General features: G+C 32.8%; 1 protein-coding gene and 1 long non-coding RNA gene across 3 annotated transcripts; both read left to right on the forward strand.

The window, feature by feature from the left end:
- Window positions 1-397: 397 nt before the first annotated feature.
- LOC133175129 (uncharacterized) lies at window positions 398-6,715 on the forward strand. Of its 2 annotated transcripts, none has more exons than XR_009719238.1 (4): window positions 398-452; window positions 4,757-4,976; window positions 6,344-6,443; window positions 6,681-6,715. It is a non-coding gene; the product is annotated as an uncharacterized LOC133175129 (long non-coding RNA). The 2 variants fall into 2 exon arrangements; XR_009719237.1 differs by lacking the exon at window positions 6,681-6,715 and adding an exon at window positions 6,548-6,641.
- Window positions 6,716-24,998: 18,283 nt separating this feature from the next.
- On the forward strand, window positions 24,999-26,315 carry LOC133175144 (uncharacterized protein F54H12.2-like). Its single transcript, XM_061310268.1, has one exon. The coding sequence runs from the start codon at window positions 24,999-25,001 to the stop codon at window positions 26,313-26,315; it is 1,317 nt and encodes a 438-aa protein (XP_061166252.1).
- The last annotated feature ends 1,005 nt before the right edge of the window (window positions 26,316-27,320 follow it).

Raw genomic sequence — 27,320 nt, forward strand, 5'->3', positions numbered from 1 at the left:
TGTTGAGTCTTTTGATCAGCATGGACATGGTTTGATGGTATGATAATATTTTTACAGTTTCAATTTCTAAACTTTCCAGGAAAGTTTAATTCCTGCATTTTGTACAATGGCTATATATATGCCGTATATTTTCCCATGAATTTTTTTTTTTGAAATTATATTTTTAAAATTCTGACAAGATTTCTGAGGAAATTTTTAACTGCCTAGGGTGAGATTTATGACAGTCTGAGACATTTTAAACCAAGTCTCTGAATAAATTAGATTTTGTTGACTTGTTTGCATTTATGCATTTATTTTTATTATAGTGTGTTCGGTACCACATAACATGCGAGAATACGTTCTCCAGTATGTTGGAGAGAAGATTAGCAAGAAAAAATCGCGTGAGAAAATGAGAAGCTGACAGAAAAAGATTTTTTTCATTATCGAAAGGGACATGTACAACATCCATAATGGTAAGAAAAGATAATTATTTATAGTCATATTTATTTGTTTCTATAATGTTTCTTTCGATAACTTTTCACTCATATTGAAAAGCCAGCACTTGAGAACCTCTGTACTCAGGACCCTTGAGCAATGAGTAATTTTGTTCATGCCAGCACCTACTGCAACATGGGACCTCAGTTTCATTTGAACACTGGTCTTCACATCCTGCAGTGGGATTCGAACCTGTGATGTTAGGATCAACTCCTTTATCTGTGACTCTAAAGCAAACACTTAAACCACTGCGCCATGCAAGCAGCTAGTCATACATGTATACCTTATGATGTGAGCTAGCATTATGAAAATTACATGTGCTGTAGATCATAGGTTGCTACATAGTTCTTTGTATGTTGCGCTAAAAAAATATGGTGTTCATCAATGATTCATTTTGGTGTGCATCCTGCATAAATTATGCACAAATTTTGCTCAGGACGCATTATTTTAATAAATGTGCATCCCAATGGATGCAATAAATTTATAGAAGAGCGTGTATTATTTGGTATAATCCGGTTTTAAACTTGACCGATTGCATCATATCCATGTGCTAAGCGATATGCATGAACAATTTTAGCAGGTATGTATAAGGTTGCCAACAACAGGTCAGATTTCACAATTGCAGCCAATTAACCAGCAATTATCAGAAAATATTTGAAAGTTAGATAACATAGTTCGATTATCACTGATTATGTCTATACTGTGGAACATTTCTGAAGCGAATACTATACCTTTGTAAAAGCTATACACGTAACCTGTATCATTTTTTTTGTTGTTTTTTCCTTACAAGCTAAGAAGTTTAAAATTTAATCATTTTTATTTCTGACTGTTTTTTCATTTCTTCTTAAAAATTCTTTATTTCATTCTGCTTCTGTGCATTTTATGACTGATACATTACAATGTGTGAGATCGTATGTACGATCTAAAAATAGAACCAAAGTGCACAGTTGACAATATATTATATTTATGACACAAAATCATGTACTCTTACTTGGACAATTGATAGTAAAATTATAAAACTACTCACAGCAACAATAAAGCATTTGCTCTTTCGTGAAATAACTTTTTATATTTCACCAGAATTTCCTCTGTAATATCTAATATATGACCCTTGGATTTGGATGCTCCGATTTTGTCATGGGACTCATTGTTGTCATTAAGGGGGGTCCTTTGGACCCATGATAACCATTTTCAAAATGAATCACTGGTTCATAGGTCTGGGACTAAAAGTTTATGAGGACATACTATCTTAATATCACCCACCCATTATCATCTGATCAGCATGATCAGTACTATTAAGCAGGAAAACAAATATTTGAAGAGACATACTGTAAAAATAATTTTGTAAAATCTTGGAAAACATGTAATTTTGGAAGTAGATTGACATATAAGTATATAATTTTTTTTGTGGATAACAGTTGATTAGGGTAGGTGGTCACTGGTGTGATTTTGACCCATTATCTGATTATTTTTCATACTTAAGTTTTGTTCGAGTATATGTCAGTGTTTGTTATGCTACAACGTTTTCTGGGTAATTTTCTCTATGGAATACCTTTTTACAAGATTTCTTCTTTTTTTTGGAATTATTAATTGAATTTGCGAAATACATGTGTTCGACTTACAAGATATATGTGTTGGATTATTTCTAGTTAGAACAATCTAACTTTGTCTCGGAACAAGCCCTCGATCACCACAGTTAGAATATGTCCCATATACTAGCAATGTAGCATATTGGAAAGGATCCGCTCAGAAATGAATACAAAAAAAATTGCACTGAAAATAACTATCAAATTAATCATAACAAACCTTTTTGAGATTTTATATGCCTTTTAACCTAAAAAATAATCCATAGAAATAAGAAAATTCAACTCATTTTCTCAACCTTTTTTCCTCGCTTCAAAGGACAAGGTATGGTAACGGCTGAGTCTGGCCCCTTATTTGATGTAAAAATCAGAACATAGTTAAAATAGTGATAGTTTGTAGTTAAGAACTAAAAATGATGCTTGTTTTAAAACCAGCACTAATTTTGATTCAACGCTTACGCGGAGACCAGAAGAAGGTGCAGAAGTAGGACAGTTTCCTGAATTTTCTCAATTCTATTGGAATATCCTCAAATTTGAGATACTTTTCACTTTGGGAAACATAGAACACAAGCTTGCCTATCTGAGATTTTTATACATAAGATGCATCTGATACTAGTATATGAAATATATAAATTTAGTAGATAGGCAAGCTTGTGCTCTATGTTTTCTGAAACAAAATGTGCTGTAAAATCGATGAAAATTTGCATAAAATGAGAAAATTCGGAAATTGACATATTTTCTGATCTTCCTGTGACCTGTATGTATCACATAACTTAGAACCAATACTCATTTTCTGGCAGGGGTGACAACAGGTTTCTATTGATAAACTGTTGTATCATTCTAAACAACACCCCAAACCAGGGGCCAAAAAGGGGTCTTAGCCTATCTTGTCCTTTACACGCCATGTTGAATTCGGAACTCTCTGGATTGTTCATAGAAAATGCAGTTAGTTCGAGTTATCGAACTTGCTTCAGGGATAGACATTAACTTTCAGATTTACTTGCCCTTCGGGCAAGTGATCTCAAACTTTGAGTTGTCCGAATGCAAAACTTTGTTGCCCAAAATAAGGAAAGAACTTCAGAAGAATTTTTTTATCACTGTAAATGTTATGACAAGAAAAAATGTGACCAAATACACTACTGTCAATTTGGCAAGGTGAGGTAAATTTGTACATAAATGTATATACCACTGTCCTTGTAAATATAACCTGTTAACACACACTGCCATATAGCAATAACCCTCCGTCTAATAAAATTCATATTTTTAAAAATTATTTTCGGTAGGATTCTTTTGTGAATCGTGATTTGCTGAGATAACTGTGAAACAACGCTGAAGGAAGATAGTTGCTACATCGATCTTTACTTTGATCAGGATACATCGTGTTACATGTACTGTACTTATATTCTGTGAGTGAATAAATAATCTAATTTCCAAATAAGTTAACATTTTAGATGTTGGACGAACAGCACATTTACCAGGGAAAAAAACACAATAACGAACCTGATTTTCAAATGAAAGGTATAATCCAGAAATTGCGACAAGGAATTCCGAATGCAAAAACAATGTCAGTCAGTCAGTACCTGGCAGAAATCAAGTCTTCAATTTATTGTTTTTTTACATAAATTAATGTGAACTAAATAAATATGTACATTTCTATGAGAAAAAAATCACTTGCCCGATTGGACAGGTACGTCGTAAGATCACTTGCCCGAACTGAGAATTTACTTGTCCCGGGCAATCGGACAACCGTTAATGTCGATCCCTGTGCTTATTTTGATAAATTGCCAATACACGGAACGAATTCTATCTTTAAACCAGGTCCGTAGGACAATATCATTTTAATGATTAGAACATTCTAATCTAGGTTATTGAGATCACAGCAACAATATATAAACAAAATTAAAATTGAAATTATAATTCGCATCATCTCTTTTAAAAAAGAAAATATAAATTCATATTATTTTGTAAAACCAAAAAATATTGGTTTAAATATACTGACAATAAAAAAAAGAGACAATAATTCTCAAATTATGAATAACTTTAAAACATTGAGTGCACCTACAAGCACAGATTCCATGATTTGTAATATAATGCACACACAGGCATGTAAACTGAAGTAAATCAAACATACAGATTTTCACTGATTAGATAATATACATGTAGAACTAGTTTCAACTAAATACTCATACAAATACAAAAGAAAAAAATAATTATTTTCCAAGCAAATAAAATGAAGAAATTAAAAGTTTTTGATTTTATTTTGATTTAAAAATTATCAAAGAATATTTAAGTCGAACTTCATGAAAAAGAAAAGCTGAAATCAAAATATTTGTATCAATTTCAATGTCATGCTTGATAAATTTTGGAAATACTGACAGATACACCCTTGCATAACACATATACATGACTAAAATTTTAAATTTTAGAGACTTTGGACATGCATGGTGTCAAACTTTGTCTCATTTTAATATAGAATGAAAAAATTATAACCGATTAAAGGTATTGTGATCTGTATTGTAGCATAAATATTGTGATACCTAATATAGTATATTAGATATAGAATAGTAGACGAAAGTGTATTATCCCAGCCCTTTATATTTGCAGTGCAGTATAAAACAGTTCAATTATATAATAATGAAGTCAAGAGAATATGGACATGATTATATGTAAATTAATAGATTTTGTTTTCATTTTTGCAGGTGTGTCTGATGGAATTTGTCATTTCATTAATAAATAATGCTGATAAAGATGCAAACTTAGCAATTGTGCCTAAAAAGTGACAGCTTTGACAAGGAAATATATCCATATATAACAGTTACTGGTACTGTATGAATGCAGTGAAAGGATCCAGATGAACAGATGAAGAGATTAAGTACAATGTACATCAATTACTTGGATGAAGAGAATCTGCAACATGGGGTAAGGTATATTTGCTGCTTTATTAGTTATAAACTGTAAATAAATTGTTAGCAGAAAATAGACACAAAAGCTTTAATTAAAGCAAATCAGGGGTAAATACTAACTTTTAAAGCATGCAGATACTCAGTGATAGACTGATAGTTTGATAGTATCATAAAAACCAAAAGAACTTCAGTGACTTTGAATTCCTGATAGCCCTAGCTGTTAATGAACTAGTTGCCCATTACAGCCTTTGGCTGCTTATGGAGTCATGACGTGATTGTTGGGGGACGAGGAAATGAATTCCCAGTGGAGATGGGTATGAAGGTTAAAAATAGGGCCACAAAGAACCAGGTTATGGTGAGGCAGACTTGCCTCCTTACATTTTATTGTAATTATTTAACCATTCACTCTTTATGAGTGAAATAATTCTCGAATGGGACATAAAACAACACTCAATCAATCGGTCACACTTCACTCGCTGTTCACAGCACTTGTTGCTCTGTACTGGGCACTACTGGCTCACTTAAGCAGGTTAAGTTCAGTTTGGTGTTTACTAGTCATTCCAATGATAAATAAGTCTGAAGAACATTTTTTGTGAGTCGACTGCACAGCAGTGCAACACCTAGGGATCAATTTACTTGGCATCTGTCTGTCTGTCCATCTGTCACACCTTATATCTCAAGAATTGTAAGAGGTTTAATTGTTTTTGATATTTGGTTAATATTTTGCTTGGCACTGTGACTTTTTTTAAATACCATGGTTGCCAATCTTGTGACCCTTGAACTTACCTTTGACCTACTTATAAAAAAGTTTAAAGTGCCAATATTCAGCATATTTTTGATAATTTAAAAGAGGTAAGTCTATGCTATTAATAGCATGTGCACAATTTATCATAAATTATAATGAAAAATACCAGCATTATAGTTCACTTGACTTTGACCTTTGTTTTACTTTTCAAAAAATATTTTGAATGGTTAATTTAACTTAAATGTTTTGATTTTCTAGAAGTAGTGTTTTGATATTTAGCATTGATGAGCTCATGACACTCTACTTTGAAACTTTTTGATATCCAGTTATCACACAAACTAAAACTTAAATCCTATGAAAACAAATCGGGATCAGTATACCACAATGGGTGGTAATGTAGACTGACAATTGCAGTAAAGACAGCCTGAAATCTCTTTAGAAAAAAACTGTTGAAAAGATTATTGACCATTATATGGTGACGTCTCTATTTTAGTGAAAAATTCTTAAACAGGATGTAAAACGACATACAATTAAACAATCAATCCAACTACTGAGTGAGCTTTCTAGCTTGTGAACTACCAATTATGTCCAATTGGAAGTAATATTTGAATGTTTTAAAATGTGATTGTACATTGTAGGAAATAATGTTCCTATAGAAAAGTCAAAGAATGTATACATGTGAGATTCTGAAGTAGCCGTACATGATGAGTAGGAATTTGAAGTGAATTATGGGAAAAGGTATGTAATCCATTAGTTTGCTTTAAAGTTAGTGATTTTAAATCTGAACACACTGTGTAAAAGGAATTTTTCCGCCATATTCCTTTATTCACGCTATATTGTAGGGTCCCTATATAAGCCACTCACTTAGTCACTGTTCAGTGTAATCTGTTGTCACCTGTCTGTATAGACAGACTGACGTATGCTACATAGCTCTGGGTAGCGACAAAAAATTACTGCGTACTTCTTTCACAGCAGGAGAGAAAGATGCCAATGAAACTTACAACAGTCGCACAGGTCAGTGCAGTATACAAACATACACAAGTACACGTAACTGCAATAAAATAAATAAACAAAGGCAATGCAAGATAACCAGCATGAGCATGTGTCACCATTCCACTCCGATACCTGTGACAATAAAGCAGTCAGGTGTAACAAATGCGAAGAGTATACCCTAGTGCTGATATAGTAGATGATATATAATCGAATATGGTGTATGCCTATTTATGAGATGTGTTCAGCTTTAATTGATTGCTTTTCTCTGACTATATGTACCATAGGTCATAGTCATTTATGGTATATACAGTGGCGCCATGTTTATCCGAACACTTCACCTTCCAGATGCTATTTTTCGGGAATAGATTTTTTCCATGTCATTCTGTCTCATTAATCTAGAAATTCGTGTTCCACATCCGAACGGTCGATTTCTACTACAAAATGTAATAGTTCATTGAAAAATGACTCTTTTATCCGGATGGTAATTTTTCAAGAAATGACTTTTTCATACTTATCTTCAGGGGTTGAAATTTTCCTGGAAATCCCACTAGCCCAGGGGCTACTGATTAGGAAAAAATTACTAGCCCAAATAAGAAACAGTTCAAAATTAATCAATATTATTTTAACAAACTTAAGCCAAAGAGGTGTCCGGATAAACAAGGCACCACTGTATATATCTATAATACATGCGTATAAATGTACTTGCTATTAACAGTGAGTACAGTAAAATTTTCCCATTAAGTATATTAATTTTTTCTATGTGGTTTACTTATGCCCAATTATCAGCAGTTTCCATAATTGCCATATTTTAGTATAAGAACTAGGTTGCTATTAATAGCAGACAAAAGGTAAATATAAAAAATCTAAGTGCAAGGTACTTTATCACTGATTGAATGTTAATTAGGGCCTGCATGAAATGTTAAAGCTATATAGGATTCACATTGTCCATCTTTATGTCTTTCAGCCAGCAATTAACACTTCAGTTGTGACAAAATAAACAAGTTTTAGTTTATGCAGTGTAATACTATACACGGTATTGATGCATACAGTAAATGAGATCATTAGAATGGTGTATTTATATACTGTATATACTTGATATCAACAATTTTTCTCAGTGGTCTACTTTATGCCCAATTATAAGTGGTCCCCTCAATGGCCATTTTTAAGTATAACATATGTATAAGTACAGGTTGCTATAGCAGACAAAGGTAAATATAAAAATCTAAGTGCAAGGTACTTTATCACTGATTGAATGTTAATTAGGGCCTGCATGAAATGATAAAGCTCTATAGGATTCACATATTGTCCATCTTTATGTCTTTCAGTCCAGCAACACTTCAGTTGTGACACAATAAATAAGTTTTAATTTGATATGCAGTATAATATAATACAGGGTATTGATGCATATAGTGAATAAGATCATTAGAATGGTATATTTATATACTGTATATACTTGATATCAAGGGTTAATTCAATTTACTCAATTTTTCTCACTGGTCTACTTTATGCCTAATTATAAGTGGTCTCCTCAATGGCCATATTTAAGTACATGTATAAGTACAGGTTACCATTGAAGACAAAAGGCATATACAAAACTCTAAAGACCATGATACTTTGATACTGACTGAATGCTGATCTGGACCCTTGAAAAGCACTTAGTCTTAGTCTTATTTATATGACAATGTGTGGTTTGATATAAGTTAACTGAATTACCTAGGTAACCATGGTAACATATTTCTATCTGTTTTTGGATGTTTTTGCATAAGCAAGGGCTTGGGTCATGCATAAACTTTTCACATTTTTCAACTTCTTCTCAAGAACTACTGGACAAGTTTAAACCAAACTTGTCACAAAGTATCTTTAGAATAAGGATGGCAATGATTAACTGGTTTATTAACTATTAAGAAAGATCATAACCAGTTAAAATTTTCATAACCAGTTTTGTAACCAGTTACAATTTACATACTAACCACTTAGTAGATACAGTAGCTGCAACGTTATTGTTGAAAACTTACGCGAACGATCACGTTAGACGAACGATTCCGCACGATTCACACACGATAAAATCTGTTACACGAACGATCCTTCACACACACGATTCTACACGTTACACGATCTTACATGATTGCTAACGGAAACGCACGATTCTTCACGCAAAATAGTTCAAATTCTTTAGGAATGGATATTTTCAAAAAGAAATAAGGCTTAATACTTATTTTAGATTTCAAATAATGATTGATTTTATTTCATCAACTTTGAAAAATGAAAAAAAAAATAGAAATGGATATTTCTGGAACTAAATACATGTAAGATTTATGAATTATTTTAGATTACAAAAAATTATTTATGTAATTCTCTGACTTTAGAAAACTGATTTTTTTTTTTTCGTTCTATCAGAAGATGTACATTAAGGTGGACCGTGAGTTTTGATTGAATTGGATTTCATAATATGCAGAAAGGGACAAGTTTGAAAAAAATGGCATGAAAATGAATTAAATTATAAGTTATATCCACATTTCAATTTGTGAATCTCTAAAATCAACAATTATTTTACAAATCATTTATTTGCAGAAATTAAAAAAAATAATCAAAAGTAACCTCCAGAGATAACACTGATAAACGAAACCCTGAGAATCATGTCGTGTAAATGTACATTCACAGACTAAATACTTATGTAAGCATTGAGAATTATTTATTTGTAAAAATGTTTATTTTTGATCTATTGATTTTAAAAATATCTTGACCATAATTAGCAATAAATATAATTAACATCAGAGAAAAAAATCAAACATCTAAGTACGGTTTATCAGAAAAAAAAATCATGCTATTTGACGAGAACACAATATTGTAGGACTTACTATATTGTTTATTTCCAAGCGATAATTAGTTCATTCTGTTTTTAGTTATGTAAATCGCGCTTCATTTCTTTTTAATTTGGATTAAAAAAAAAAAACAGACAAGTGAAATGCTTGTATAACAAAAACATTCCAATAAAAACTTACAAAACAAAATTTACACGTTTCTTAACGCACGATCACGCACCATTAAACCGCAAACTATTGAGTCTGATACACGCACGATCTTGCACGTTACACGAATGATCACGCATGTTACACGAACGATTTTACACGATTCTTTTGTCAACAATAACGTTGCAGCCACTGTAGTAGGGATGGCAATCGAATACAGAATTGCAAATCGGTTAACGGTAAACCGCAAAATGTTCCGACCAATTAACCGGTTAATCATATCAAACTACACAATGTCATTTTCTTGACTTTTTTCAAGTACCTCTATTCCTATGCACAAGAAGTCTTTAAAAAAGTTGTTAGAGGTCAAAATCATTCTATTTGTCTTTCTTGGTCATAAAACTACGCGCATATTTTTTTTTCAATAGTTAAAAAAAAATTCAGAAAACCATGAACCATGCCTGAGATATCGTGGATAATTTTCATGAGCGGATGTCACACAAGTTCATTCTTCATTATCACCATAATCAAAACTAAGTCTAAATTGCATCACTTAAGGGGAAGAAGGACCTTGAGCTGAAAAAATACTTGTCATTCAATTTTTTTCATATTTTGTATATTTCTAATTTAGTATGTCCCACATATCTTAAAGCAGTTATATCAGTAGGTTTCTGACCTTATTTTAGAGATATTGATTGACAAATACTATGCCCTGCAGTATCTAAGTGGAGTTTTAATTCTTCATGTTTCCGGGCCCAATACTCTGTCCATAATGGGATTTTTTAAGCATATATAAAAAATATGCAAGTGGACATGTATCTCTTAAAATATTTCAGAGTATGAATAGGTTTAAAATTCGAAAAAGCAATTTTATCCTGTCACACCGCATCTGGATAGGGAAAATTACATACTTTTTGAGACAACTTAAGCAACAAAAAAAACATAATTTACAAAAAATTCTATCATTCAATATTTTAAAATTTATGTTGAAATGCAAGTCCTTCAAATTATTGGTTAACTGTAAAAATTATGAATGGTGAAGCTGACCTCAATATTGCACAGGACATCATTACAGAGGACATAAGCATGACAAAAATGTGTCATATTTACATTTCTTGAGTACGGGAAAAACCAACTTCACACGTAAGCTAAATAAGCGAAATAAGATATGCCTACATAAGATTTCTGTCATCAGCCATGCAATCATAATTTTTATGTTCCCCGTTTCTCAAAATTTTTCATCACATACTGATTATGACCTGATCTTACAAAATAATACCGCCCCTGTATTCACCGAGTATGATCTTGCTGTACTAATAGATCGTGTATGACGTCACCGACTTGTTGGACTTGCAGTTTAGGGAAACAGAGGAGTGGATCAATCTTTTTCATAATTTGTTAATGTTTATATGAATGTTAAAACTTTTTACTTTTTTATATAAGATGGCAATTTAAGTTAAAAAAAAATGTCAAAAAATTATACAAGAACTGACGCTTTACACGTTTTGGACTTATATAAACGGAGATTATGATGTAGATAAAAAGAGTCATGTGACCATGTGTCCTTCATCCCCTTAATTTACAATGTTTGTATTATAATCTAATGTGATAGATAACTGCAAAAGATACACACACACCAATTCATGGTACTCAACAGTGATTATTATCATTAAAGAATTAGAGGACAGTTGGGGTAACGACATGATGTTTTAACAGTATACATATCTCAGACTGACCAATTACCCCGCAATTTTAATCTGGAGAGCCATAATGACCTCCCAATCAGCCTAAATAAATAAATGAAAACGCTAAATTAAATGTTTAGGTAGGAATTTCTATTTTGAAAATGAATTTTACATTGCCTTCAGTTTTACATATATTATAATTTTTTTACGACTAATCGATTGCAGATTTTCTAATCGATTGCCATCGTTCCAACCGAGTAATCAGTTAACCGGTTAGAAATTGCCATCCCTAGTAAATACTTTTTGTCAATGAGTATTTGTATTTACTTTTTCAATAATATTTTCATTTTTTGAAATAAAACTTGTAACATGTTTCAAACTGAAATGTGACAATCAAGCAGTTACCATATCTTGCCGAATATAATATGCATTGGTTTAAATATGCACCCCCTTTTTCAGCCTGATAACTTGGGGGAAATTGCAGCTCGGTTGTAAAGATTATTTGCTACAAAATCTTATTTCGTACAGGGCACAAGTTATTTAATCATTAAGATTTTAACAGACTTGAAATTTCTTTGACAATAACTTAAAGATAAATCACTTGACATATGTGTTGTAATCAACACACACCCAAAGCTTAAAAATATGAAGAACGAAGGTTATAAATCGACCTCTCAAATATGAAACAGGGCTCTCAATTGTCTATAACTGGGGCCGTTCAAGAGCCCCACTCACAATTCAAAAAAAGGTGCCTTTTTTCCCAATAAATGTGTTAATTTTCCCAATAGTAATTTCTCCCAAAAATTAAAGAAAATATAGCTGGATATATACCGGTAATAACTTAACTTGCTATTCATATTCCTCTGTTTTATAAAACAAATTTAGTTGATAACGAAGACCGGAAACCCAATATATATGATTTTAAAGTACGTATAATGGTTATTCCAAAATTTCCTAAAAGGTCTTTATTTTCCCAATCTTCCCAAAAAGCAGTGTGAAAATGAAAACAATTATATGTACAGCAAATAAGAAGTGCCCTATCTTGTCAAAAATGTGATTGGAATAGATAGACCATTTCTTTATCCAGGTGAATATCATTACCGCTACATTTTCAAAATGGTAATTATTTACCGCTACATACTCATTACCGCTGCAAAAAATGTACACATTACCACTACATTTAAAAGTTTAAATTACGAATACATTGCCTCTTTCATTAGCCAATGGATTATGCATGTACAGATTGATACAAAGTACATGTACAACATATCCAAGCATAAGACCTTTTTCCACTGCTCACCATGGGAGACAAAAGTAGGGCTTAACAGGGTGGCTTTTTCCCACTTTTTTATTAGTCCCCTACCGGTGAAACCAGAGGGAATTATAGGTTTCCTCTGAGTCTGTCCATCTGTCTGTCTGTCCCTCTTTCAGTCTGTCCCATTTGTTTTCCGCACTTTTTTCTAAACGCTTGCAGATATTGAGCTGAGTTTTGGTATGTAAGTGTATCTTGATGAGTTACAGTTCAAGTTTGCATTTTGTTATGCTTCTTAATCAATGATTTTTAATGGAATTGTGGCAATTCAACTTTTAGTGGGAACCAGATTACACTTGCAGGTAGGGGACTAGTATTGCTAATGCAATACTCTCAAAATGCTTGTTTAATCTTAATTATAGTAGGTATTTAAGTATGCAAGTACAATACTGTACATATAAATGCTTGTTCAAAATAAAGTTTTTCTCGTAATTTCAGCCCAATGCAACAGAAACTAAAAGTTCAAGAACCTATTGGTAATTAATCTGATGTTTTTTAAATAGATTGATCGAAAGTACATGCAATATAATTCATACTATATAAAGGTACAGTGTTTAATTGATTTGTTACAAAAAAGAGCAATGACCATATCACCAATGCTAATGTAGTGGTAAATATTTTTAATATTTAATAAGTTCCACGTTTTTTTTTTCACGGTGAAATGGTAAAAAAGAAACTGCTAGCGCTACTGTGCAGACTACCATCAATCAACATGATCAACAAAATCAAGTAATCCTTCTGAGTAAGTGACCTGTAGTATTATCTGTTTTCACCTAGGCCAATATGAGAAGGATGAAAGTTATTATACTCAATACACATGTTTGGAGATTGTAGCTCTTCAACAAGAGAAACACAAAAAGAAGCCATATCCGCATGAAAGTGGCAGAGATTGTTGATAAAGTATACACAATCATGATTAAATAAATGTCAAAATGATGGCTTAATTAGGGCCTTTTAAAATGTAATTAATATTAAAGAAAGATTATACATGCATATTATGTCAAGCAATGATGATTTTGGTGATCATATTGAGCTATACTTTAGTAATACAGGTTTTTGGATGCTTGAGTCTCTGATTGACAATATATATGTAGTTTTTGGAGACCAGGTCTTCCAATAATCTGTCAGAATTCCCATGGGTACCAATTGCAACCTGTTGTTAGGCTAGCAGACCTCTTTTTATATTCATATGAAGCAGAATTTATTCAAAATCTTACATATGAGAAGAAGAAAACACTTGCTGTGGTCTTGAACTCGACAGTGAGATATATCGATGATATATTATCAATTAACAATAGTTATTTCCATTCATATGTCAACTATATATATTATACCCCAGTGAGCTTGAAATAAAAGATACCACAGAGTCTGACACATCTGTTTCATGTTTGGATATTATTTATTTCCATCCCTAATTAAAATTTTATAAATTGATTATGTACATGTAATATTAAATGCATGTTTCTTGGAAAGTAATGTTTTAAGTGTTTCCTTACTACTATTAAGGATTTTCATGGTATATCAGATTCTTGTTTATTATCCTTTTCTAAGTGTTACTTTTCTCTAAGCAGTAAACAGGCAGTTGTATCATTAATGATAGGTGGAGACACATATCAAGTTACCTACAGTTACAGCCAAGGTTTTAATGAAGAATCATCTGGAGTCTGGCAGTGAGAGTGACAGTCGGCAGTGGATACTCACTCCTCTAAGGCACCTGATCCCACCTCGGATGTTTTTGAGGTAGAGGTTGCACTGCTCAAATCATAATTTGAATGGACTTTTGAGCTTAAATACTATTCGTTGTCTCCATATTTCGTTTTATAAAATCTAGTTTTAATTAGGATGATTGAAAACAAATGAATCATCAATCCCTTTGAGAGAAGACACTTCCTAGATTGTACAAATTTATTCTAAAAAAAATAGTGGAATGTTTAAAATTATTACGAGGGGAAAGAGTCAGTGTTTCATTTAGAATCCTGACGTGCAGTGATCAGATGCCTATATATTAGAGATCCATTTTTCTTTCTTCGTATTATTATAAGATTTTTCCAGTGTGTTTTTTTCCCAGATATTTTTGGTATTTATTATTTAAATTTTGAGCTGATTAGTGCATCCAAATAAACAGTTATAGACCAGTATATTGAACATGTCCTACTAGCAGGTTTATGAAATATATGGAGATAACAAACAGTATTAAAGCTCAAAAGTTCGTTCAAACAATACAATTCAGGAGCAGAACAATACGGACCTCTAAAACATCAGAGGTGGGATCAGGTGCCATGGAGGAGTGACCATCCCCTGCTGACCAGTCACACGCGCGGTGTGCTTCCTGTCATGATCCGGGAAAAATTAGAAAAATCTGTATGCAATTCAGTGTGTAAATAATGGCCTGGAAATTAGATTTAAAACGTCAATCAGCACTTGACTTAATGATAGATTGTATTTTCTGACAAGCAACAAGGTCATTGTATCGACCATATAACTATTGTAATGATGACTTTAAACAAGACTGATGATATTCTTGTTTCATCAACTTGTTTGTCAATAACTTACTTTGTTTTAGAAATTGTTCATAGGTAGAGCATGCTCTTGCGTATCGAATCAACAGAGAGATATGAACCCTGCATGCAGGTGATGAGGGTATATTGCTGCATAAGTAAGGGAAGTTAATGATTGAAAAGTTAGTCATAAAGGTTTGTTGTTAGGTTACCATTAACCTCTTTTTATAGAAAATTATCAAAATATGAAACAGATGTGTCAGACTCCAGGGATAGACTTTAACTTTCATATTCACTTGTTCTTTGGGACAACAAATTTTGACTTGTCCAAATGCAAAACTTGGTTGCCCAAACCTTAGAAAGAAGAAAATACGGGTAATTTAATTTATGTGCAATAAAGTACTTTCTATTGGCAAGTTAACTGCCAAGAAAAAATGTTGATGTGTCAGTTATCCTACAATTGTAAATTCTGTACATGTATACCACTGTCCTTTCATTTATCCTGAAAACTTGCACTGCCATGCAGCAGTATATATTTTCTTTAAAATAAAATTCATATTTTAAATATATATATATATATATATATATATATATATATATATATATATATATATATATATATATATATATTATTTTGATTTTTTTCTCTGGAAAACTGAGGCCACACTAAAGGAAAACAGTTGTTATGTTTTGAAACATACATATCCTGATCAGAATACATTGTTTGCCGAGAATAACTGGTGTTCTCTGAGTGAAAAAACAAACTATTCTTGTTTAAGAAATTATTTTTGATATGTTCTTGGCAGAAAGTGTTATTGTTTTGTTTAAAACTAATGCAAGATATGAAAAAAAAAGTTTTTATCTGAAATATTCACTTGCCCAATCGGACAAGTACATTGGCATTTTCACTTGCCTTAACTGGGAATTAACTTGCCCCAGGCAATCGGACAACAGTTAATGTCGATCCCTGGACTCTGTGGTATCTTTAAATTATCAAGCTCATTGGGATAATTGTGTTGAAATATGAATGGAAATAATTAATATCGTAAAGTCACGTGTATCGGACGCACTTTTTTTTTCAGAAAAATTGTTCAAAAGTGTGGGTGCGTGCATTACATAGGAACTAAATTCAACCCCTTTTTCTGGACATTTTTTCTTAACTCTTCTGAGTGATTTTCACTGTTATCACATTGTAAGTTTATTACATATTCCCCAATTCTTGAATGATAGTCACGTATGACAGTTCGCTGATAAATAAATCAACAAACAGAAATATAAAAAGATATTTCCATTAAAATATTATTCAAAATTAAATATATATATATATATGTATATTTAAAATAAATTATCTTTTTCTAATTTGGATATCATCACTGCCAAATTTAACTCCTCTCGACCCTAATGTAGGTCATATTTGTTTATATAACAATTTCCGGCCATTTGGTTTTGAAACAACTGCCATTTTAAACAATACACTTGTAATCAGTAAAGTTTATTTAATGATAAATATTTTACACACCTTTTTAGTTACCTGGTATCACTTGTATACATAAGTGTGACATTAATTACGCTTGGGATGATTTGTTTACGTAAACACAGACACCTGCTTGGAATGCATTTTCAGCACAATATTGTAAAATGCTTAGGGTTATAGGGGAAAAAAATACAGGACTTAATTTTTAATTTATACCAATCAAATAACAATTAAAATACAGACTATACTTAAATACTTATAAATAAAGCTTATATGTAAACTGAATTTTCCAAGAAAATTAGAAGTTGTATCCTACTTTCGTTTTTGAAATAATATGAATATTTTAACTTTTTAAACTTTTTCTTTGGAATAGTTGTGCTGTGAAAATAAGAGATACATCCGCATTTTTGGGGTAGCGTTTTATCCATAGGAACTGCATTTTTCTCAGGATTTTCCCCCCAAATTTGGGGGTGTGTCTATTACAAGACTACGGCCTTTACACCTGACAATATGGTACTTCGTCAATATATCTAAATGTTAAAGGCGACAGCATGTATTTTCTTCTTCTCATGTATAAGATTTTAAATAAATTCTGCTTTGTATGAATACAAAAATAGGTTTGATAATAACGGAGCACAATTGGTACCTATGGAAATTCCAAGAGACTTTTGGAAGACCTTGTCTCTAAAAACCACATAGATATTGTCAATCAGAAACTCAAGAATCTTTTTAATATCAACTTCAGAGTACTTGTGTGTACAATCAGTGTTTTTTACAAATAATTTTGCAAATGACCAATGACAAGATAAGTTAGTTTTTGAGTTCCACTTTTAATGAAAAAGCAGCTGTCAATAAACAAATCTCTCGTCCATACAAAAAACAAAAAAGCATACCAAGGGTGATAATCTCAAAACTTAAGCATTGATCTGTTTGAAATAATTTTTTTATTAACATACGTTTAAGGATAAACAACAATACTTGATATCGCGATTACTTAAATTAGCGGAACTCTTTCACGGAGGTAGGAAACGTCTGTTGGATGGGGGCAGTGTACTATTGAATGCAATGCATGATCGATCATTGTGGAATTTATAAGAAAGAAATCCTAGAGAAATATCTTGCTAAACATGCGCTGAACCAGCCTAATAAATTTTTGAGAGGAGCTAATCCTGTATGTTGCATTTTTTACGATACTTTTTACTAAGCGGACTTTTCTTATTAAATTCTAAATGAAAATCGTTACTTTTGAAAGTTGATAAAATACTCTAAACTTTCCTTACTTGACAAATCTACTATTTGGAGTTCAACTCTTGGCAATACATTGTAGTTTCGGCATAACGATTGTTCGAATCATTCCATTGTCACCACTGTAATGTTATGCCCCAGAAATCTTGTGAGATTTAGAGCTTCCTTGACTCCCATGCTAATTAAAGAGCGGTTGTAAGTTAGATAATTGCGAGATACTCGCAATACTACGTATTGCAAAATACTGGTACTTTTAATTCAATTCACATGTGCTCACCTTTAAAATGCATTCACAATTCTTTATAAAGTTGGTGACATTATGTATGAAAATATAAAGTCTAGTTACATGTTTAAAGTATGCTTGTGGTACATGTATGCATTTTTTTTTCTTGAACAGTAAAGGAAGGGATGAGAGAGTTCATTGAGTGCCATAAACTTTCATTTGTATGTTATTTTTTAGAGATGGAGTAGTACACAAGCACAATTTTTTAAAGAAAGAAAAGTCAATGGAATGAAAGCCAAAGAAAAGGTGAAGTGAATTGTCACTCATTATATTTTAAATTTAATGTGGACATAGTCATTATTTTAGTTATGTCATAACCTTCTTATCAATTTTAAGCAGTGCAGACAGATGCATTTCTTATTGCTTTGAATAGAATAAATTATGAAAAAAGTTTGTATATGTTTTTTGATATAGAATTTATATTTTAAAAAAAAATTATCAATTACTGCAGTTTTGAATTTCAGTACACTAGAAATTTTTCTGCCCTGCCATGAATATGGCTGGGGCATATAGAGTTTGTCATGTCCGTCTTCCGTCCTTTCAACCTTCTGTCTATCCTTCCATTCCGCTTTGCTTTTAGCTCAGTTCAAAACTAAGTTTCAAAGAAACTATTCAAGATATTTTTATCAATCTTCATATGCTGATACATATTGATAAGAGGTATTCAATTTCATCAACGTACCTTGACCTTTCCTTTAACTTTGACCTCACTTTTCTTAAATTAGTGTTTAGCTCATTTTTAAAGAAACCATTCAAGATAGTGTAATCAAACTTCATATGCTGATACATACTGAATCAACATTTTTTTACCTTGACCTTTCCTTTGACCTTGACCGTACTTATCTTAAATAAGTGTTTAGCTCAGTTTTAAAGAAACCATTCAGGATAGCGTAATCAAACTTCATTTGCTGATAGTTACTGATGAGAGCTATTCAACTGAATCAACATTTTTTGATCTTGATTTTTCCTTTGACCTTCACCTCACTTTTTCTAAATTAGTGTCAAACTTCATATTCTGATACAGACTGATATAAGGTATTTGACTGTATCAACATTTTTGACCTTGACATTTCATTTGACCTTGACTTCATTTTTCTTGAAATGGTGATTAGCTCAGTGTTAAATAAACGGTTTCCATTCAAAATATTTTTATCAAACTTATTTTGCTTATGCGTATTAGTGAGAACTATTCAACTGCATCAAAAATGTATGACCTTGAACTTTCCTGTGACCTGGACCTCACTTTTCTTAAATTTGCATTTTGCTTAGATTTAAAGAAACCATTAAATATAATTTTATGTGAGCTTATGCACTTAACAGAATTTGGTGGGAATTTATCATCTATATCCAACTTTTTCGATTTCAATGTTAAAGAAACTATTTTAAGATATTCTCATCAAATTTCATACACTAAAAATATTTTTATGTTGCATTACTAATATGCCCACATGGTGCAGTGGTTAAAGCTCTAGAGTTGCGGAGTAAGGAGTTGATCCTTATGTCGCTGGTTCGAATCCCACTGTGGGACGTGGAGACCGTATAAACCGAGGTCCCATGTCACAGTAGGTGCTGGCATAAAAAGATCCCTCACTGCTTAATGGCCCGTAGTGCCGAGTATAGGTCAAAATTTGCAGCTCTCCACCGGCAAGTGGTGGCGTCTCCATATGAGTGAAATATTCTCGAGAGGGATGTTAAACGATAAACAAGCAAATAAAAATTAATATACCCTCAGCGGGGCATTCATGTCCATGGACATATTTCTAGTTTTGCCCTCTTTTACATTTGTACATGGATATACTTTTTATTTTTGCTCTGTAAACAACAACAACAAAAACATTATACCATATAATATGCACAAAATTATATGCTAGGAATGTATTGTGAAAGATGCATTTCAGCTGACAAATGTAGCATCTTTAAGCCAGCTTTTTAAAAATTTTTCTGAATGACATTCAGGTACTTCTTTTATATTTGCAACTCATTTATAGGGATGTATTAGTATGGTAGCCTGTCTGCCAACACCTTGTAGATGAGATTCTAGCACATATTGTGTGAAATGGTTCTCTTAATTGACATGAGAAGGTCACTATTTTTTATCAAGATAAAAATTACTTGTATGTCTTGTAATAACATTATTTAATATATCCCTTTCATAGCACACATGTTCGTTTCAAAGAGAAGAAAACATTTATAATTTTTCAAGGTCAATAATCTCATGGATGAAATGCAAACTGTACTATTTGAAATAGGTGGTATAGGTATTTCAGAGTCTGTATTACAGCTTGCCAGTTTATTGTTGGAGGGAATATTCTCATCAAATAAACTATGTAAAGATTTGCTTTTTAATGCAAAGTATTTTTATAAGTAATAACTTCATTTCAACTTACAATGAACAGTTAATCAATGCATCTCACTTTGTATCTAATGCATTTTTAGAACACAAATTTGTGGTTTAAAACATGTTGTAATAGTTTAATAATGCTATTCATTTTCTTTAATTGACAAGAAATGAAAATGTAATGATTATTTCAAAATAGTGTTTTATTCCTCTTATGTATATTTATAGATATGTAAAAGATTGTTATTTTTATTGATGTTATTTTTGTGTACAAAATACTAGTTATTTATTACTTTATACAAAACTAATGTTGTGAAGATTGATAATAATAGAAGTCCTTATGCATATATTGAACAGTATACAAATGTCACCAATGTAATACACATTTACAAATAAAATGAAATTTTACATGACTTGCACATATTTACATTATTTGTTACAGTTATAACAAATCTAATTCATTGTATTTATTGTTTCCAATTTTTATTGTCTATTCAAACATGGAAAAATTATATGTGTAATGATGTTAAAGACACAAGAATATGAATTAAAATAAGACTGTATGAACTACCTTTAGATTTATGAATTCAGTAGACAGTGACTGTGACAAATGTGTATTTAGGATAGAGATCTTAGACATGAGAAGAAAAGGGGTTGTTTTACAAACTTTTTTTGGCATGGGGAAATACGGACATTTTTATACAACAAATGAAGTTACTGGAATTGTGAAGTCTACGTGTCTTCTGTGAGTAGACATCTTTTGAAACAAAGGTAGCTTGGGGCCAGAAATATTCTAGACCCAGTAGTAATGGTCTTTTGCACAAGGTCATAGTAACTTTATATCAAAGTATTAAATACTTACCAATAATTGTTTGTAACCTCAGAGTATGATCCTTACACAGGTTAATACAGGTCAAGGCCATAGGGTTTAGAAATGTAATAAATATTCAGATAAACACATAATTCTGTCTGTTTATTTGTTTGTTATACATCCTTCAAGAATTTTTCACTAGTATTGAGACACCACAACTTGCTGGTTGAGGGCTGCAAATATAGACCTGTACTTTTGAGCAGTGAGAAGTCTTTTCTTGTCCCAGCATATACTGCAACAAGGGAATTTGGTTTCATTGGAAGAACCAGTTTCCATGTCCTTCAGTGGGATCTGTACCTATGACTTAAGGAACAAGTCCTTACTCCACTACTCTAGAGCAAATGCTTTGACCACTGCGCCAAGCGGGCAATCACATTATTGTTATACTAGATGTAAATCAAGGCAAATGGATAATTGTGACTTGGGGATGTATAACAACCCTGCATCAAGTTCAATTTTTGACCACTCTAAAATAACTTCCAAAGATTATATTATCCTAGGGTTCATTATGCTCAGAGTGTATGACATAAATTGGATATATAAAATTCTAAAATACAATTTTTTTTTTTTAGAAAAGTACAGGGTTATAGTTTCAAGAGGTCATATGTAGCATGTACAGGTGATTGTGGCTTAGATGATGATTCTATACCATAAGTCATCATGTGACTACGACGTTTTAAATCAATGTGTTTCTTTGGTGGTGGATGAAATATTTTCTTAACATAACAATTACTATCGGTCATTTACTGTATTTCCATAAGATTCAGGACATGAAAATTTGTCTACGAATAGACATCACCCTATTAGTTCCTTCTAGTTAAAATAAGGAATCATCATACTGGGTTTTAAAGTGCCTAATATTTTACTTAAGATAAATGCAAATTGACCAATAAATACTGGTATGAAAAGTACTTTTATGCATGTGTAGTTTTTTATTTAAACAATTAGAAAAAAGAAAATGGTCTACATAATCACGTATATATATATATTCTGGTCTCCTTTATGCATTATATATACTTGGTCTACTTTAACCCTTCGGGATCCTCATAAAATATATACATGTCTACCTTAAACCTCCAATGTATTTACAAAATATTAAGGAGACCAGAAATGTCGTATATTTTTCAGGAAGCAACATTTAGGGCTGAGGGGGTAAAATTTTCATTATTGAAGCCTATTAGAATAAATTTGGGTGAAAGTGTGAATCAGAATGTCTCAAATAAAAGAAATGAAAAATGTCTACTCAATGCCTCAAAATAAGTGCGGTCTACTTTATGCCAAAGTCCACCTTATATATATATATATATATATATATATATATATATATATATATATATATATATATATATATATATATATATATATATTATTTATTGTTCATCGAATTTTTGTGTTATTATTTCATTCTAACAATATCAAAATAAACTAGTTCAAAACGTGCGATGTATTTTTTTTTTACAATGATATAAAATGTTACTGTCGAAGAGAGATCGTTAGTATGTTCCAGTATGTCAGACTACACGGATTACTTAAGGGAGCTCTACTACACTCCCGGTAAACCGGGGGCATATACAGGCCCTGAAAAGTTATATCAGGCTGTTAAAAAGGAAGGCAAATACAAGATTGGTAGACGAAGGATAAGACAGTTTTTAAACAATGAAGATTCTTATAGTCTGTATAAACCCATTCGTAAAACATTTCCGCGTTCAAAGGTGATAGTGAACACGATTGATTCTATGTGGGATGGTGACTTGGCAGACGTTTCAAACATCGCATCCCATAACGATGGTTATAAATTCTTATTAGTGCTTATTGACATTTTTAGCCGATATTTATTTATAATCCCCTTAAAAAATAAACATCATCAAAACATTGTTGACGGCTTAAAATCAGTTTTCCAAAGAGGACGAAAACCTAAGACCCTTAGAACAGATAAGGGTAGTGAATTTAAAAATCGTTGGGTAAAGACATTTCTGAAGAAAGAGGGAATAAACGTCATGTACACTCAAAATGAAACAAAAGCAAACTATGCCGAGAGGGTTATTCGTACCATGAAGAACCTAATGTATCGTTATTTTATGAAGAACCGAACTTACCGCTTTGTGAATGTCTTGCAAGACTTGGTGAAAAGTTACAACAATAGACCTCACAGATCATTAAGGGGGAATGCTCCAGCCAATGTAAACCAAGAAAATGCCAATGAAATAAGACTAGAGGCTTATCTGTTGGGGAAAAAAAACCCAGACCTGGCAAAAAACGATCTGAACCAGTCTAAGGACTCAAGCAAAAAAAAAGTGCAAAAAAAAGTAAAACCCTTTTTCAAATTAAAAATTGGAGATAATGTCAGAATATCACAGCTAAAACACCCTTTCCAAAGAGACTACCAGCAGAAATGGACAGAAGAGTTTTTTAAAGTGAGTGAAAGATACAAAAGAGGTCAAGTACCTGTGTACAAAGTAAAAGATTTGGCAGACGACCCTATAGAAGGTACTTTCTACGAGTCTGAGCTTCAAAAAGTCGTAAAGTCAGAAGATGTTTCTTATAGAGTGGAGAAAATACTTAAAAGAAGGCGTCGTGGTACAACCAAGGAAGTTTATGTTAAATGGGAAGGATGGCCCAAGAAATTTAATTCATGGATTCTAGAGAGTTCTCTCGAAAAACAATAAAAGCCACCATTTTCTGCAATTTCTCTCTATTCAAGATGAGCGTTCGAATGGTATTGACTCTGAATATTTTGAAAATAAACCCCATTGCTTCCGAGTTCAATTAAATAAACAGATTCAATTTGACGGATATTGGACTGTTGCCCTGACAGAATTTTCTACAGAGAGCTGGATTTCATCAAAGAAGAAATCAGAATTGTTTGTGTGTTGCGATATTTGTGAGGAAACAATTATTGGGGGGAAAGAGGCACCCCTCCTAAGACGCATATACTTGGGAGAGAAACCAGAAAATATCACTTACACACTACCTTATTACATTCCAGTTAAAATTGGCCAATTACAGCAGATTGCTATATATATAACGGACAGAGAAGGAAATTTAGTTTCATTTTTAAACGGACCGGTGACTGTAACACTTCATTTCAAAAAGTTTCCTTACGTTTTATGATGAATAGTCAGACTTACGTCAGTGATCCCAAAATATGGGAAGCTTTCTACAAGAACATGGCAGAGAAAAAATTCAACCCTTACAAATACAAACCAAAACAAATTGGGAGAGGTGTGAGAAGTTACAAGTCTTATGTCATTCCACTGAGGCCTCACTCACAGTTAGAATCAGTAGCAAACAGCACTCAAGTGACCCCTGTAGCTGCCGTGGAGGAAAGAGCTAAAGTGGAACATGCCAAGGATGTAAAAGAGGGTGTTCCATTTGTCAAAGTGCAGGGAAGTATAAAAAGGCCACGCACGGAATCTTCTGTCATTCCTTCAAAGAAATTGAAGCCAACAACATCTCAAACTCCGAGGAGAAAACAGGCATCTAAACCCAAACAAAGAAAGACCACCGGAAAAAAGAAAAAAACGTCTGTTAAGAAAAAGCGACGAGTGCCAAGCAAGAAAACACCGTCTAGAAAAAAGAAAGAATTTAATATTGACAGCTACAGAAGTATCTTCAAGCTGTAAAAATGGCATTTTTAAGCAGTGATAATAAAGACATAGCACAACCAATGGAACTCTCTCTTTTTGCATCCCCCACAAACCAAGTAGCGGTCGAGAAAGTGTATTTTACAGAAGCAAGACCAATTTCTAGCATAGGAGTGTCTGACACACCCATTGAGATCGTGGTGTCAGGCTCAGGAGCAGAATACATTGATTTAAAAAGGAGTAAATTGTACGTAAAAGCCCGAATTCTGAAAGCAGATGGATCGGCACTAGCAGCAAACGAAGAAACTGGTGTAGTGAACTTACCTCTACAAAGCATGTTCTCCCAAATGGATGTCTACTTGAACAACAAATTGGTCTCTTTCAACACCAATAACTACCCGTGGAAGGCTTATCTCAAAACAATTTTGTTTAGCGGGAAAGACGAACTCAATTCACAAAAACAATCTGAGCTGTTCTTTAAAGACGAGGGAAATCTTGCCGACGGTAATGCATACAATGGAGGCAATGCCGGTCTGATCCTGCGGTATGGTTACACTCAGGAAAGTAAAGTCTTTGAGCTGGAAGGAAACCTGATGGAAGATATCTTTGATATAGATAAATACTTGATAAACGGAGTAGACATCTACATCAAACTCTTTAGATCCAGTGCCCCTTTTGTCATCATGTCTGCCGCTTCTACACCAGCCTACAAGTTAGAATTACAAGACGTCGTGTATAAAGTGGCCAAAGTACGTGTTGATCCAGGTGTTCTGCTGAACCATAGTAAACAGATCGAATCTACCCCTGTGAAGTATACCATTTCAAGAAATGAACTAAAAATGAATACCATACCCAAAGGATCTACCGAGTTTTACTGGGACAATATATTTCCACAGGCAGTACCCGATCGAATCGTGGTGGCTCTGGTGGACCAGAAAGCTGTAAATGGGGATTACACTGCCAACCCCTTTAATTTCGAGCATATGGGATTAACAGATATCGGGATATACGTCAACGGAGAAAGCGTACCCGGAAGACCACTGAAGACGGACTTTACGGCAGGACATTATTCAGCCGCCTATTCTCGTTTATTTGAAGCCTCTGGGAAATGGAACAACGATGCTGGACTAATTATCTCTCGTGATAATTTTGGAAGTGGATACTCACTTTTTGTTTTTACGATAGATCCTTGTGGATTTGGAGAAGAGTATTTAAACCTGATTCGTAGGGGAAACACCAGACTGGAATTGAAATTCAAACAAGCAACAACCAAAGCCGCTAATGTCATTGTATTTGCAACCTTTTCATCTCTACTTGAGGTTGACAAATCACGTGACATCAACTACATTCAACCATGAATTCAACGCAACTGTTAAATATGGTGAAGACAGATCCTTGCTTAAGACGTTACGTAAAAGGTGTATTTGCTAGTAATACATTGCCTCAAAGGGTTACAGAATTTCCAAGCGCCTTTATCGTCAATACACAACCTTTACCATTTCCTGGAGAACACTGGGTGGCAATAATGGTGTACAGTCCATTGCAAACAGAGTTTTTCGACAGTCTTGGAAAATCCCCAGCTGATTACAGTCAAGATATACAAAACTTTGTAAATACGAACAGTGCAGAATGTCGTTTCAAATCCGTTCGACTTCAACCTCGTAATTCTGATTTGTGTGGACTTTATGTATTAGTATTTCTAATTGCAAGATTGTGTTTGAAAAACTCATTCAATCATGTGTATGATTTATTTTCTAATGACAATCAATCTAATGATGACTTTGTAAAAAGTTTTATGCATGAATATTTTATGTATCATTAAAAAATCATGAAAGGTATATACGGGAGTTATTTTTTCCTTGAATAAATATTTATATGTGTGTGACATTACACCGAACTTCATTTTGACAAAGTCTGGCGACTGAGAAACATGGAAACAGAGAGTATGAATAAATGGTGGAACACCCGTTCCTTGCTACCTTTTTCTGCACCTACCACCATTTTAATATGTGGTAGTACACAAAGCGGAAAAACGCATTTTACTAAAAGGCTTTTACAAAACGCTAATGGTATGTTTTCCATACCTGTTGATAGAATAGTTTATGCTTATTCTGAACATCAACCTATGTTTGAGGAAATGGTGCAGACGATACCAAACTTTTCATTACACCAAGGATTGCCTTCTAAAGACGACATAGAACAGTACACAGAGGGTATAGATCACACCGTAGTGGTGCTGGATGATCTCATGTTACAAGTTGCACAATCTCAGGACTGTGTACATCTGTTCACGGTGACATCTCATCATAGAAACGTGACCACCGTGATGTTGTCCCAGAACCTATATCCTCCGGGGAAATATG

Source organism: Saccostrea echinata, unplaced genomic scaffold, assembly GCF_033153115.1.
Source record: "Saccostrea echinata isolate AGI-Se365-2 ecotype Australia unplaced genomic scaffold, CSIRO_AGI_Sech_v1 ptg000061l, whole genome shotgun sequence".
NCBI lineage: Eukaryota > Metazoa > Mollusca > Bivalvia > Ostreida > Ostreidae > Saccostrea > Saccostrea echinata.